Source organism: Agelaius phoeniceus, chromosome 3 (genome assembly GCF_051311805.1).
Source record: "Agelaius phoeniceus isolate bAgePho1 chromosome 3, bAgePho1.hap1, whole genome shotgun sequence".
NCBI classification, from domain to species: domain Eukaryota; kingdom Metazoa; phylum Chordata; class Aves; order Passeriformes; family Icteridae; genus Agelaius; species Agelaius phoeniceus.
This window is the reverse complement of record NC_135267.1, coordinates 70,365,600-70,381,727: the sequence shown is the minus strand read 5'-3', so window position 1 is coordinate 70,381,727 and position 16,128 is coordinate 70,365,600. Positions and strand designations below refer to the sequence as shown.

General features: G+C 34.3%; 1 protein-coding gene across 6 annotated transcripts in view; it reads left to right on the top strand.

Annotated features, from left to right (window-relative positions):
- The window catches only part of RYR2 (ryanodine receptor 2), a 384,358-nt gene extending 371,669 nt beyond the window's left edge, over nucleotides 1-12,689 (top strand). For all 6 annotated transcript variants that reach the window (XM_077175563.1, XM_077175560.1, XM_077175562.1 and 3 more), the window contains 8 exons: nucleotides 445-505; nucleotides 1,790-1,936; nucleotides 2,795-2,929; nucleotides 5,337-5,493; nucleotides 7,295-7,359; nucleotides 8,115-8,215; nucleotides 9,711-9,762; nucleotides 11,402-12,689. In XM_077175563.1, the coding sequence (XP_077031678.1) occupies nucleotides 445-505; nucleotides 1,790-1,936; nucleotides 2,795-2,929; nucleotides 5,337-5,493; nucleotides 7,295-7,359; nucleotides 8,115-8,215; nucleotides 9,711-9,762; nucleotides 11,402-11,497 (814 nt within the window). In that variant the 3' untranslated portion in view covers nucleotides 11,498-12,689. The remainder of the gene's footprint in view (nucleotides 1-444; nucleotides 506-1,789; nucleotides 1,937-2,794; nucleotides 2,930-5,336; nucleotides 5,494-7,294; nucleotides 7,360-8,114; nucleotides 8,216-9,710; nucleotides 9,763-11,401) is intronic.
- Nucleotides 12,690-16,128: the final 3,439 nt, after the last annotated feature.

The window sequence follows — 16,128 nt, the reverse complement described above, 5'->3', positions numbered from 1 at the left end:
ATCCAATTGTGTCACTCAAGGTATGCTATAATAACTAAGGTAAAGAATTGGCATTTTAGGGTGCAAATTCGGTTACCTTTTTTTGCTAGCTACTTCAGACTTAGGTGGGTCGCACTAAAAAGAAAATAAAATATTTTTTTCTCCATGGATTTTAAAGACAGCTTATGTCACTCGTATGCATGATAACATTTTTGAAATCAATCAACAATAGGTCTGATGAATTCAAAACAGTGCTTTTGAATTTGATTTTTGCTTTTTTGTTTCTTGCCAGATTCATTCCAGAGTAAAAGTCTGAATTAGAACAAGGTTCTATTGTATTTCAGCTTTTGAAGAAATTGATCAGCTGTTGACTCCTGCTATGTGACAATGCACTTCCTACAGATTGTGTTTAATATTTTCCAGTTGTGTTTTGCTATTAAATGCTTTTTTTCTTAATTTTTACAGGCTAAATTCCATTGATGTTAAGTATCAGATGTGGAAATTAGGAGTTGTTTTCACTGATAATGTAAGTTTCTCAGTTTATACATACATGTATATATTCATGTTCTAAAATGAACTAAGCACGTGTTAATGCAAAGTGCTTCAATGAGAGGTGTGAAATACTCTGGAATGTATTTATTTTACTACAAGAAGAAAATCTTGAAAGCTTAAAGAGGCAATGTCAAAATATTTTCAGTTACATTGGTAGTAGTTAATAGAACCTCAGTCAATTCCTGCCCTATTTCTGATAGCTTTATTAGAAGCAATAAGAAAGTACTGCACTGTAGAATTAGAAAATTTACTTTATAAATGCTAAGTGCCATTTTTCCTGTTCATAAATATAATGAACACTTGAATATTCCTGGAGCACAGTCAGATCAATATAGTTAATATATCTTGAATTGCTAAATTTGTATCACTGAAACCAATAGTAAGATGTGCAACAGAATGATACAAATTATTCCAATAATTTGAAAAAGGGAGTCTTTAAAAGAAAAAAAACCAAGGAGAGATAAACAAGAATGTTAAAATGCAGTTTAATTCAGTCATCATATGATTTTTCCATCTTACAATTATTCATTTGCCTAGTTACTTAATTTACTGGTAAGGAAAACTGCCTAGTTACTTAATTTACTGGTAAGTTGGGGAAAATTATTTTGGAACTATGACAGATGGAAAATGAAAGGCTAATCTGAAGGTACTCAGGAAAAGTGCAAACAGTAAGCCTCCAGGTCTAGAGACAGCATGATCTGTAAACAGTGTCTGTTTGGGACCTAGTATTTTTTTTAAGGGATGAAGTATAATTTCTCTTATAAGTACTTGTCTTTAAGTTCAATAAAAATTAATTGATAGAGGATCAGATGAAATTAACATTCATGGTTACTTAAATATACTTAATTATAAAATTTCTTTTGTTGCCTGCACGGTTCTGTAATTGTCAGTAGCTAACATTGGGCATTAATATTTTAATGTAATTATTTAGAAATTATTTTTAAAAGTAATTTAAATCAGATTTTATTTTACAGTAGAGACATTTACAAATAAGGGTTTAAAATTTCCAAAATTAGTTTTATAGTATAAATTCTGAATTTCTTGATTTTGCCCATATCTTTTTGACTTTGTGTTTGAGGATTTAATATTGTTGTGTGAATAGAAAATTCTCAATAATATCTAGAAAATTCTCTCTTTAAAAAGAACTTTTTTCTATTTAAAGAAAAGCATGTTTGAGAAATTTTTACTTTTCCTTATTGTCTTGAATTAAGATGAAAGCCATAAATTTTATTTTGAATGTACTTGTTTTTTCTGTTAGTCTTTCCTTTACCTAGCGTGGTACATGACCATGTCAGTCCTTGGCCATTACAACAATTTTTTCTTTGCTGCTCATCTCCTTGACATTGCAATGGGATTCAAGACATTACGAACTATCCTGTCATCAGTCACCCACAATGGCAAACAGGTATCCACTGTCACTTCTTTCCAGTTTTTTACTTAAGGAGTACACAGGAAAGATCACTTCATTACTTGAGTCAGGCGCTCTGCAGGTTGACAACAGAAATGTTCTTTCATCATGAGCTCTAGAACTTGAGTTGATGATGAAGCTAGACAGTAGGATTTGTAAGCAAAGGTATTCTCCCTTCTGAAAATAGTCCTGAAGTTTTAGAAAATTACCTGGGGGCATTATTTATAAGGAACTTTTTCAGTCTGGGAGCTCCAGAAGTGAAATATCAATTTACAGAATACTGAAGCTCCCTCCCAGCTGCTTCCATTAAGCTCAGAGCAAAATCGGAATGATGCTGCAGTTGAGCAGTGGACTGCTTGTTGCTGCTTTTCTCAGATATCAAAATATTAGGAACAAGGTACTTTCTATATGTAATTTCATACATGTAAAAAATAAAGTTGCTTTCCTATTAAATTAGTAGATAACTGTATTTCAATTAATTATGTACTAGATGATAGTAATATTATATTAGGTAGTGAATTTTCAGGTCTTCCATCTGATTTTGGGGAATTCATATGATTCTAATAATTGGATTAATGATTATTTTTATTTATCCATAAGATTTGTCTTTGTAATTATTTTTCTGTGTAATTTGTCTTTGTAATTATGTTTGATCAAAAAAAAAAAGGAAATACACAATCTTTGTGTGAGAATATGAAGATATATTACTCTGTATTACAAAAATATATAAAGAGTAAAAGTTGTCCTGCTGCTACTACATACAGTTTATTGTTAGTTTCCTTTTTTTTTTTTAAAGAAAAGATAAATCACAATTCCATAGTGGTGTTACACCCATTCTGTAATTTTGTCTTCCAGCTTGTCCTAACAGTGGGATTACTGGCAGTAGTGGTATACTTGTATACAGTAGTGGCATTCAATTTTTTCCGCAAGTTCTACAACAAGAGTGAAGATGGTGACATGCCAGACATGAAATGTGATGATATGCTAACAGTAAGTCTTGTTTTGCTTTCTAGTTTTTAGGTTTTTTTGTTTGTTTGTTTGTTTTTCCCTCAAGCTGTTGTCGTTTTGTCCTGACCTTCTTGTTAATTGGTACTCATACAGTGATATCATTAGCCAGCAGGCAGGAAATATTGCAGTTGAAAACAAAGGGACAAATATGATGAATATCCTCAACAAATAGATAGATCTTGTGTACACTCAAAAAACTGCTCTATAAAGGAGTAGAAGAAATGTGGTGCTGTACTTTGCTGTAGCTGTTCAAAAAATGCAAAATAACTACAAGCTGTAGTTATTTTGGCTATACCCTGGCTAAAGGGCAGCACTTCTGAATCTCGAAATTCAACAAGTTATTCATAGGCAAGCATTTTCATAGGTAATGAAAATACTTAAAGTCTTGTTTAAGCTTTGAAATCTGTCAGTTTCTCTTAGATGAATTGCCACAGTTATCTTTAATAGACAGTTCGGTAACTACAGTGTTCAGAACTGTCTTAAATTATTTTATACTAACTAAGACAGTGACAGGCTTTGGGGTTAGACTGGTAGAGTTTAAACCAAAAAGAATTTCCAAGATGCATTGCACTTAATATCTCTCAAAAAAAATAATGTAAAAAAATCATGGTACATGTATTTCAGTGTGTATGCAACATGAATTGAATCTCTTCCAGAGAGTCAACAACATTTAAAAGCCAAATAAACAGATAAACTATTTATTTGATAAAATAAATAGATACATCTAAAATAGATAAACTAAACTAAATAGACAAACTAGAGTAGCATATGTTTATTTTTGTCGTGTTTGGGACATTCAGCGCACCAAAACCAGATAAAATGGAATGTGAATCAGTGAAGGGCTGTTAAACTGTCAGGTGCTGGAGCACTTGCTGTGGGAAGAGGTGGAGGGAATTGAGCTTGTTTGGCTTAGAGAAGAGAAAGTCTCAGGGTAGAGGGTGGATAAGAGGAGTTCCCAGTGTCTGCAGAAAGATTATTGGGAAGACCCATCCAAGCTCCTAACAGGATGTGCATGGCAGGAGACTGGACATAAAGTGGAAAAATGTGTTCTGACTGAGGGGAGCCAAAGGATCACGTTGCTCAGAGAGGTTGTTACAGTCTCAATCCTTAGGAAGTTGTATGAAATAACTGACTTGGATAAAGCCTAAAACATTTTTTCTGAGGTTGTAGTGGGCCCTGCTTGGAGTCGAGATCTCATGAGATCTCATGAAGTGATCTGATCTGACCTGCTCTGTATTTCTCTGAAAATACTCATACCACAAGGCTATAATATTGTACAGGAATTAGTTAGAATAACATGTGATATGCTGTAAAATCAGGGTTGTGTCTTGTAAAAACACTAAGACTTGAAATGGGATTTAACAGAAAATTAATATACATAACTTTTTAGAAATAAAGAACCAAAACCTTTTAAATAAGTAACACTACATTCACTCATTAAGTTAATAATTACCTTTTAGTCTTGGAGCATAAATTATCTTTGGAAATTGTTAGATTTTTCAGGCAAGGGTCGCTCAGCATTCTATGGTATTATATCAATTTCTTACAGAAGGGATTTTGGGGACAGTGTGTCATAGAAATAGAAGAATGAATTTTTTTGTATGGTGAGGTTTTAGGAGTTACTTATTGTCATTTCTATTTTTTGATAGAGGGTGAGAACCCTTTACCTATAGTTTGCAAAGGTGCTTAAAGAAAAAAAAAAACAATCACCTGCTCTAGACCTCTAGAGAGTGATACCATAATTTTCTATTAAATTGTAACATGATAAAATTGGAAATTTTGTATAGTCAGCATCCCAGGCAACTGTTCTGACAGACCTATTATAGCACTTTTCGTATCATAGTTTCACAGTATTATTCTCAGATATTTTCAGTGATTAGCACAGGCTAATTCTCTGCACAAGCATTCACAAAGATGTTTTGCTTGGTTGTGGGTTTTTTTTTGTTCTATTTTTTCTTGAGGAAGAGGGTTGTTTATTTTTAAATTTGAATTTGATACACTAAAACGAGGGAAAATCATTCACTTTTGAGCTGGGAAATTGGAAAAGGAGATGATTATGGTGGTGGTGATATTTCCTATTTACACTGCTGAAATGATTTTGCATGAATCCTGGGGTGCTGCTGAGCTTCTGGTAGTTGAACTTTTGATCTTATTGAACTGCTACATCCTGATAGAACATTAAATACTGCAGCTTCAGAAATGCTACTGCACAGTAGCAGTTCCCCTCCATCAGAAATATGCATAATCTCAAAGGAGAGAAAAAGATGGTTTGACGTGTCGTAGTTCCTAGACCATAGACCAGTTCTACCAATTACTGAATTTGTAACACTGGGTATTTCTGCTTTTAGCTGCAAACAGCCTTTGTACCCCTTTGTTTTGTCTTTTCTAGTGCTACATGTTTCATATGTATGTTGGAGTACGTGCAGGAGGAGGAATTGGTGATGAAATAGAAGATCCAGCAGGAGACGAATATGAAATCTATCGGATTATCTTTGACATCACTTTCTTCTTCTTTGTGATTGTCATCCTGCTAGCAATTATCCAAGGTATGCTTTTGTAACCCACAGTGGGACTGAAAGCATTATTTAGCAGTACAAAAATCTCAATGCTGTGGTAATCATAAACCTAAGAATCAGACAGAACAGCAGGGCAGATCACAAAGGATAGGTTTATATAGAAAATCACACCCGACTGACTCTCATACACTGCTCTTCTGGGTCTCTGCAAAATCAACAGGCTCTAACTGGATCAATAGAAACAAAATAAATGTTTTGCCCTAAGAATACTGATGTCACTGCAGTTTCTGTCTTGTCATTGCTCTTTCTAAAAGCCTCCTATAGAAATCTTGTGGCACAACTTCAAATTGTCCTTCAGTGTAACCCATCCTACATGAGCTTCAATGGACAAAATCACTACTGCTGTCAGTATTCCCTCTGCCAACATCATAAGTTCTTGACCATCTGGCAGATCATCAGATTGGTAGTAGTGGTGTGAAACTTGGACCATAGCTTTAAGTGGTTAAATCTTTTCTTACATAAAATTGCTCTTTTGTACAATGCTTCCTTATCTGAACAATGTATAAGAGTAAAAAAGTGCTTGATATGAAACAGCTTTAGTATAGCCTGGTTAATGACAGTGGAAAGTTAGCTGCCATTAGTTAGCTTTGGAATTTCAGTGATACTATTTGACTGATAGTGTTTCTCACTGTTATAATCTGGATAATGGATACCTTGGCATGTCAAGGATTACATATTTTGGCATGTAAAGGATTTTTAAAATTATGTTTACATTAATTATGTTTATTGATATTACCTGAAGTACTTAAACCCCTGTTTGTTTCCCTTCTATAGCTTTAAAATATTGTCAAGAATGCCCTAAAGGTCATTTTTTATGAAAGTTCATACAAGTTAACAGAATTATATTCTCAATTTTGGAAAAATTGATGAACAGTTTTGCTGGGTTCACTTGCTGTCATAAATACTGATACCTCATTGCTTTCTGTCAGCTGACAGATAACTTAGGATAATTTTGACAGCAGTAAGGGTGCTTTCTCCCTCACTATGAGGAAATTCAAAAGGCAACTTTTAACTTCTGGTAAATTGGTTATTACTGTTATTCAAGTAACAGGGTTTTTTTAAAGGGCTTGGGGAGGGTGGAATTTTTTTATACCCTGAGTTGGCATATCTCATGTGGTTCATTTCTTCATTTTGTGAGTGGCTGAAGAATAGAGTCCTTAACTCTCCAGATTTGGGTACAGGAGTGTCAATAGTCATTGTGGAGTTAGTCCTTATTTGTATTGGAGTAAGTGAAGGGAAAGTTATAAGCAGTTTACAGAGTGAGCCATAGTCTGTGATTCTTTTTGTTCTTCTTTCTGGATCTCCCTCAAATGACCCCTTACTTTTGTCAGAGCTCCAATAGTGGAACCTTGTACTATATGACAACCATCTTGAGAGAGGAGGCATGGAGCTCTGGGCCTCTCTGTATCTGCCATGTAATAAGTATCTCATCTCTGTTAAATGTACAGGATTATTTTTTCTTTTGGGCCCCTGTAAACCCATGTATATCTTAATGTACTAAGTCAAGATTAGAGCACTGGGAATAAAAAAAAGTTTACTTGTCCCATTTTATAATTCAAAATGGTACTGCCAGCCATGTTGCTGGTGTTTCTTTGACTTGTTTTCTTTTCTTCATGGTTTTGTTGTCTTCAGAATGTATATTGGTTTCTATTCTTTCTGCAAAGATTCTCCTTTAATATTCTTTATTAGAGATATGTTATCCCTGGATTTCCAGATATTCTTTGTCACGATTGTTATTGACCATTAACTATCATTTTAACTTAAACCCTAGGTTTAATTATCGATGCTTTTGGTGAGTTAAGAGATCAGCAAGAGCAAGTTAAGGAAGACATGGAGGTAAGAACATTCAGTTGCTGAACCATACCTATTTTCAGATTTCACGAGTATATGTTTTCAGTCAAAACATGATTTAGCTAGTGGATGGTTTTTCAAACTAAGAGAAAAATACAGTCCTGTACATGGTCTGATACCATGCAATGTGAATTATAATGAATTGCATGTCTGTGGCTATTTAAATCTTTTGGATCCTCAACCTAGAGGTTTCTAAAGCAGGGTGTTAACACTGTCATGTTACATTTCATCTCAGATGTAATTTTCTTTGCTTAATATATGTGTGAAGTATCTTGTACTTTGTGGTTTTCTATTCTGTCATTGAAGTATATGTGTAAGAAGTCAGGAAAGTGTTGCAAACCAGCTTCACTTTGTAATGTGAACTTGGAGCATATTCAGTTTCAGCTGGACAAGCATTGAGGTAAATATTGTCCGGTGTCACAGTAAGTGCTGCTTAAGATTAAAAAAGTCAGCTGTGATCATTGTATGCCATTCTGTCTCCTGATACCTGTTCACTTAGAGCTGGCAAAGATTTGTTTTTTTAAACAGTAAGAAGCTATTCTGATGGTAGCTAAGCTGCTAGTCATGTGTTTTTACTGAGTTATCCAGTCTGAATCATTTAAAGAAAAGCCTTTTTGTTCAGCACATAATATATATGCTGCATTGCCATTTTCAAGAAAATTGTCACTTTTTTTTGCCTTTTCTGAAAGCAGGGCAGGTGTTTTATGTAGTGTTGAAGTGCTCTGTATTCTTTCTTCTAGACGAAGTGCTTTATCTGTGGAATAGGAAATGACTACTTTGATACAGTGCCTCATGGCTTTGAAACACACACACTACAGGAGCACAACTTGGCCAATTATTTGTGAGTACACTAAAAATGCACTCCTCACTAACTCACGATCCTTGCAGCCTCCACAGGTACCTGGTTACTTCTTTTGCACAAGTAATAGTCAGTGCTATTTGGCTTTGGTGTGCACTTGTACTTTCTGAATATATTATTCTGGGGCAGTGACAGCAAGGAATTAATTAATTAAGTTTCATATCCTGCTTTCCAGCTTGGTTGTGGCACAAGAATTTTGTATGAAGTTGTAGGTAAAAATGAACTTGATATGTGGTTGCAGAGGTCACATAAATTGTAAAATTGAATGAGGGGTGTAAGGTACAGAGGAGCGGTATGACCTTGCCTGGAGACTGATGGAAAGAGAGAACAAACACAGCAGTAAGACAAAAAAAACTTGCATCGGACAAAATATTTTGTGTGGAGTGCTGAGGCTGACTAAGAGAACCAGGGACAAAAGGAGGTAAGGGAACTGTAATGAGGAACTGGACATGAGAGGGATCAACCAAAGGCATTGGGTCCACCTTTGGAAAATCCAAGCAGAGCACCAGTGACCACTAAACTAAATAAAGACAATTATCAGGTCTATAACCACTTTATCATACTGTTCCTCTTGTGTATTAAAATCCAGTGCCAGAGTGTATTTCATACTAGTGCTGTCAGTATGAAGCAGGGGATGGATTGTGTCTTTGTGTTTTTAAACTGGCATTGTATATGCACGAAATAAGGAGACTGCAAAGTCAAACATGGCTATAGAAACCTTCCACCTGAAAAACAGGTTGTGCAAACAAAATACATTGGAAGTACTACCATACAGGGTTTTGTTTCTATTTAATAAATACTGAATAGATAGTATACTATAGCATATTTGCTTTAAAGTGCCTCAGCCCGAGGAATTGTTTTTTTTTCTTTCTGTGCATGATCCTATTTCATGTTTTTACATATATTTGGAGAGAATGTGTCTTATGAGTGGAATTCTGAAATTATCACCCAGTGAATGTCAGCTCAAACCCTCAAAACTAATGTTGCTTTTTTTTAAATTAGAAATTCTTTTCTGCTCATGTTGATCTTGTGTACACTACTAAAATATTCCCAACCTGTAATTCCAGCAGTAGAAATCTCTTAGATATCTTCAGCATTTTTTATTCAGTGTGGGAAGAGAAAAAGAAGAAATTTCCAATGACCATTTTCTGTCTGCTTCCAAGTGGGTTTTCATGGGCAAGAAAATGTTGTCTGTTGTAAGTTTTGGAATAGAAAGTTTAGAAAATCTTTGTTTAAACTGAGTTGCTAACTACAGTGAATCGAACTGACTATCGTGCATTTTAATATACAACTCGTTGAACAATGAATGTAAACAGGAAAGTGTTTAATCTTTCTCAGAATATTATCATAGATAAAAATCTGGAACTTGTAAGTCCATGAACAGCATTATCACTGTACATGCTGAAGAATTTCCCTCTCCTTGTGGTTTGCCTAATGTTTCCAAACACTCTATTGATAGCTGTTTCTTTGCTTGTAGGTTTTTTCTGATGTATCTTATTAACAAAGATGAAACCGAGCATACAGGACAGGTAGGTTGAACAACTCTATTAATGTCAGCTGATTCTAAAATAAAAATCATTCAGGCTTGGAAAAACTAAGATTTTTCTGATGGATAGCCCCTGTATGGTATGGAACCTAATTCTCATTCTAAGCAATTCTGAAGACTTTGGTTGCTTTATGTTAGGGCTTATCAATTCTGAAGCACTTTCCATTCCTTTTTTCGTATCTGAACGTGGTATTTTTAAATTGTTATTTCCACAAAATATAAATACAAACAAAAGTAATGACAAACAGAACATTGAAGTATTCTGTGAAAGCAACACTCTTAATTTCTCTTTTTTGATCCTTTTTTTAATAGTCTTTGTCTTTTATTATTATCATCTGTATATAATCTTCTATGTCTACATTCCTGAATAAGTCCATATGAAAGAACTTGTGCATATATCTAAAATGAAAAATATGTGAACTTTTCTGTGGAGGTTTCTACTGTGTTCTTCTCCATTCTTTCAGAATTCTGGTGCCCCCTTCAACTTCCTTTAAATATACTAAAAGTCACTAATAAATGTATGACATTTACAGTCTTTTTCTTTCCTAGTGATAGTCTTTCAGCTGACCAAGCAAATGTTCCTGTGTTGCAGATCAAAACACAAAAGAACTGAATAGTATCACATGAATAACCCTACAGACTTGGGTCAGAAGGATGATTTGCTATAAATCTATATTGTTTACTCTTTCTGAACTCTGACACGTCTGCTGTAATCATTTTCTTTGCATAAATCTCAGCCTTGTCCAGTATGAGATTTTATGTGTCATGAGAATTTCATGCTATCTGAGATTTTTTTAAGGTCTTTTTTATATGCACTTTCTGTTTTCTTGGCAGTATGTCCTACTGTATTCACTGAAGACAGGTTTCTACTAACTATTCAGTTTTGATACTGTGATAGTGATAGGTGATAATTTGAAAATTGAGCATACTTCATACTACATAACTTCTAGGAGCATGCTTTAGTGGTAGGCTTGGCACTAGTTTATGGTTGGATTCAATGATCTAAAAGGTCTTTTCCAGCCTAAGTAATTCTATGGTTCTGTAACTGGTGTAACCTATGTCTTTTCTACCATGAAATTTTCATAATAAAAACCACATTTAAGTGGTGCGATTAAAATAGAAATAAAATAACATATTCTTTATTATTCTTTGGAATGTCTCGAGACAGAACCCTACCCAAACAAATAATCAGAAAGGAAGAATGTCACTGACTCAGAAAATACTGACTATAAAGGTCATTTTGGTTTATGTATTTTTTGTAGACGTGTTTTGAAATGACTGATGCAGAAATTCAGTCAAATTTCTATGACAGAAAATATTCTACATGCCCTATCTGTCTTGTGGCCAACTTTAATTGAGCTTTACAGTGCTCCTTGATGTGCAAAAAGAAATAAACTTTCTGTGCATTTCTATAGTGCTTTTTGACCAGGTGACAAAAACCTAAAAGCTATTCTCAACTAATCAAAATCATTAACATGATTCTTGAAGACTGATGTTCAACAACCTTGCATGCACAGAATCAAAAAAAAGTGAAGTGATATATAAATAAAAGAGAAAAAAAAGTAATGGTTGATGATTTCTCATTAAATCAAGTTAAATAATTTTAACTGTGTTTTTTTCAGGAATCATATGTTTGGAAAATGTATCAAGAACGATGCTGGGAGTTTTTCCCTGCTGGTGATTGCTTCCGAAAACAATATGAAGACCAGCTCAACTAAGCAAAAATGAGGATTTCTGGACAAAAATGTCCATTTCCCAGCTCTTTTTGGAATGTCTAAAAGATTTCTTAAATCCCCAAAGCTGTGTGCATTTTGGAGCACCAAAGCTCTGTTTTTAATGACCCAACTGCGCTTTTATTTTCTTGTGTATTTGCTTTGAGGACACTGGAGTAAAGAACAATGAAAAATTACAGCAACTTTGGAACCAAACCAACCACTTGCACAGACAAAAGATGTCCCTATACATAACATGCACACACAAGTAGAGACTTGAGACAGCTTATTTTTGAAACTGCCAGATGATACCCTTGTCTAAAAGATCACACATGGGGTGACATGGTAGCAACACTCATTTGGTCTGTTTATTTCATCATCCTGGAAGGAACTATATATAGTTCACAGAGCACCATAAAAAGATTGTTGTGGACACTAAGTTGTGGGGAAATAGTGCCTTACTATATGTGGGTTGAGCTATGCAGAAGATGAGTGCATGATGACATAATTTTTTTTTCTTTGTCTTCCCTTCCAATTTAGTATTTATTTTGTGGTTTTGGTGGGTTTAGGAGGAAGGGATTTGATTGTGCACATCTTTTTAACAAGACTCGAGTGTCTCAGGACAAGATTAGGTTATTCTCATCAAGTTCATTTCACATTTACCTTCCTCTTTAGCTTTTTGCTCTTATTTTGGTAATGCTCTGATACAACACTGCTACTTTATGAAATCTTTGTATGAATACAAGACAGCTGCAAAAAACACTTTAACAAGAAATGTTTCATTGCATGTTTATTATGCAAGTTTAAATCAATCAAAAAACAACCTTCAGAAACAAGTTGATCAACATGAAAAAACATTCACAATAATTATATCCATAGTAATAAAGTGTTGTGGGCTTTATTGTACATCTGGAACAAGTGTCATCAACCAACAATATGAATATATGTTATGAATTTGACAGTAATTTTAGTTTATTTTTTTTTCTTTCTTTCATTTCTGCCACCTGTGATCGATAGTGGAGTTGAAGATTTTCTTGTTAAATTATTTTTTAAAAGCAAAGCTGAAGCAATATCCATTCAGGGACTCCATCAGTTACATCATGAAACACCAATGATGTGTACATTACTCCATTTTGAGTCCTTTTCAATTGTAATGCCAGTCTTTACAAATAAAAAGAGACATTCAGAATGGAAACAAGCTGGTTTTGGTAGCATTTGAAGTCTTTGTTATAGAGTCTTTTTATCAATTCCTAAATTAATTTCAACTACTTCAAACCAGGATTAAGCTACTCTTTCCTTAATGAAAGGTTTTGGTACTGTTTTTGGTCTTCTCTGCTGGACTTCTTGCTATTCTGTTGCTCTCCCTCATTTCTTTACACGTCACATTTTTGTCATAAAAAAAATTCTGTATCAATATTCAGTTATAATTAAAAAAAAGAAAAAAATTACAAATAAGGGAATAGTCACTTAAAAATGCTAAGGCTGTACTCTTAAAAGCTAGGCTTTCAGTTCTGTTAGTTTTGCTGAATTTGGTATCCTATTCACAGCTCCGGTAAAATTCTCAAACTTGCAAGATTTGAAGACAGAGGCTGGGCAGGCTGGTGACAGTGCAAGGGACAGGTACAGCAACCACAAATCATATTCAGTTTTTAAACCACTCCCACCCAGACTGGACTGTTCAGTACAGCTCTGTTTCCTCCCTATTTTGAAAAACTTCATAAAGCACCTTTATTCAGCCTTTCTGGGATTTGTGTCTAAGATTTAGAAATGAGAGGTTGTAGTGATGTTTCTTTTTGGATGTACAACATGAGAATAATTGTTATTTGACACACATAGGTACACAGGCCGTTTAAGTTTTGCACGTTTTATAGAAAAATATGTAGCTAATGATTCTGAGAGATATTTCAAGATTCCTTTTTTCTTCAAAACAGATTCAAATGGGCTTTGTGGGTAAATACCAGAATAAATGTTACATGTTTCTTTAACCTCAAGTTCAAGTCAAAGAACTCCTGAGGCATCCTTCCTGTTGAATCCAATATGCTGTTGAACAAATATTTGTGAAGCCAGGCTTAAACAATAGAGGTTTCTTTTATGATGAGACCAACTGATTATATGGTGGTGCAGTAAGTTTAGGTATGAAAAATCTTCATTTATTAAATCAATTATAGCTTTAACAGAAGCAAATTCCTACATCTAGGAGCTGGTCAGGAGAGTTTACAAGATTAGTGTTCAGTGCTGAAAAAGGATTTGGACTTTCTTTGGCAGACCTTCAGACTCTGGTTTATTCAGTCCCCTCTGCAGTGGCTGTAGGCTTTCTGTGAGTCCCAGAAATGTAGCATTTCCTGTTTGATGCACTAAGTTTGCCATGGAGAGCCTTTATCTTAACAGGTAATTCAACAAAAAAACCCTCTAATGTGCACTTTTAACAGGATAATATTATTCAAGCAGTCCACATACTATATAATACACACTGTGGGATACAATTTAATACAGTTAAATTTATTTTAGCCTTAGACAAAGTTGAAAAAAATTCTTAGTTTTTACTGAAAATTACTGAACTTCCTGAGACTGTTCCAAATGCAACTTCTTTGAATTTTTGTGTTGTAAACAGTCAACTAATACAGACAGTTCACGCCTTTAATAGTTGCATCAGAAGAAATCAACATTCACACAAATGTGCTGTATACTAGCACAATGTACAAGAGCAGGTGATAATAACATGTCACTTGAAAACTACAGTTTTAGATCCAAGAAATTTAAAAAATTGGTGTTTATGCATGTTATATTTAAGGTAAGGTTGTACTTATACATTTGTGTATGCTAATTTTTTTCAGCTGTTAATTAAATTTACTGAAACAGTAACTTTCAGGGCCAAATAAAGTGTCTCCCACCCTTTATTGAAAAGAGCAAAGACAGAATTTTTGCTGTTTATCTCTGAATGTCAAAAAAATTGAGAAGACCTCCAAAACTGATGATCCCAGCACATCCATGTTGATTTCAGCAAAGGAATGAAGAAATGAAAGGCAACAGAAAAACAAAGTAAGATGGAAGGGTAGTTGAAGTGTGGTTTATTTGTGGAAGTTGTTGCCTCCTTATATATTTCTCCCTTTGAACTGACAATTTTTACACCTTCTTCTGATTATCTGTTATTGTGTCTTTCTTTGTGCCTTAAAGTTTGAAGCCTATTTGTGGTTTTTTTTTACTGAGACAATCACAGAAAATTGAAAGGAAGATAATGGTTCTATAATATCCTTGGCCACTGCATGGCTACAAGATTAATTCTAATAGCATTAATAGGCTATTTAAGTTGTTCAATATTTTAATTTCTACTATCTTCCTACTGTTCTGGAGCTCTTACTACTAGGAATTGCATTAATGTTTATTTCCATAGCTATGATAATATTCCTGCCATTTTTAGAGGCACTAAATAATTCAGTTTACATACATAATCACCTGTGAAGTATTTATAGGATGTCATATTTTCTAAACTAGAATATTTTAACTTTTTTTTGTTTATTAGCCAAAACAAATAAAGCTGGTGTCCAAAACAATCTTTGTCAAATGATAAGACTTCTATCACAGAGAGCATGGGTGGGTGTTCCTTGTTTAAATCTGTCTAATATTTATGCTCATAAATACAGCTTCTGCAATCTCTCTCTTTTAAGTCATAGCTGCTTTTATATGTATAATTAGTTACTTCTTCATCAGTTTTCTTTTCTAAAGCCACGCCAAACCATAGAAGCTAGGTTACGAAAAGAATTTCAGACTATATGTATCTTAAATAATTTCTTAAGGAAAATTTGCAAGATATTTAAGCAGAAAGATATATTTATACCTTTTTAGGGGTTTTTTGTATTTTTTTTTCTGGATTACACTTTTCATTTTCATTTGCATATTATTTTAAACGTATCCATGCAACTCCTTCCATTTTACTTCACAATTATCTTTTTGGTTTGGATATTGTGAATTGGATGTTTAGGCAAAAGGAAGTGTCTCTCTTAGGTGGTAGGGAAGACCTTTCTCAGCAGCTGATGAAGATCTCCATCAGCCTAACAGCATCCTTCTGCCATGTCAATGGAGGTCAGGAGTTGAGGCAATTCTTGGTATGAGCAGCTTGCTTCTCTAACATGGCTATGGGCTAATCTGCAGTCACAAAGGCTTAACCTATTCATTTGCTGCTGGATGGGAACATCTGAGCTAAAGTTCTCCTGAAAGGATGTATTGAAATTTTTGGAATGGAAGGGGGAAAAGCTGAAAACCTCACAATTAAAATAAACTGAAGGTCCTTGCTGTTGGTCCATTGTGTAAATGCTCCAAATTTGCATGCAAGATGCAGTCACTGACTTTGTAGCACTTGCAGTTACACATACAAAATACCTCTCTGTAGATATATGTTTTAATAAGAACCTTTGGAATGCTGAAAGGATGGCTAAAGAATTCTGGATCATGGAAATTGGTTAGTTGTTCTTCATGTGGTGCTAGGAGCATAGAATGAAACTGCATGAAATGATTGCACTGAAAAAATAGAACCATGCTGGGAGAGTCAGAGAAGGGAAAGTTCTCCCGTCTTTTAGCTACAAGTGAATAAATGGAAGAAGTGTAAAGGGTCACGCGCTGTTGTTGTATTTCTTTGGAGA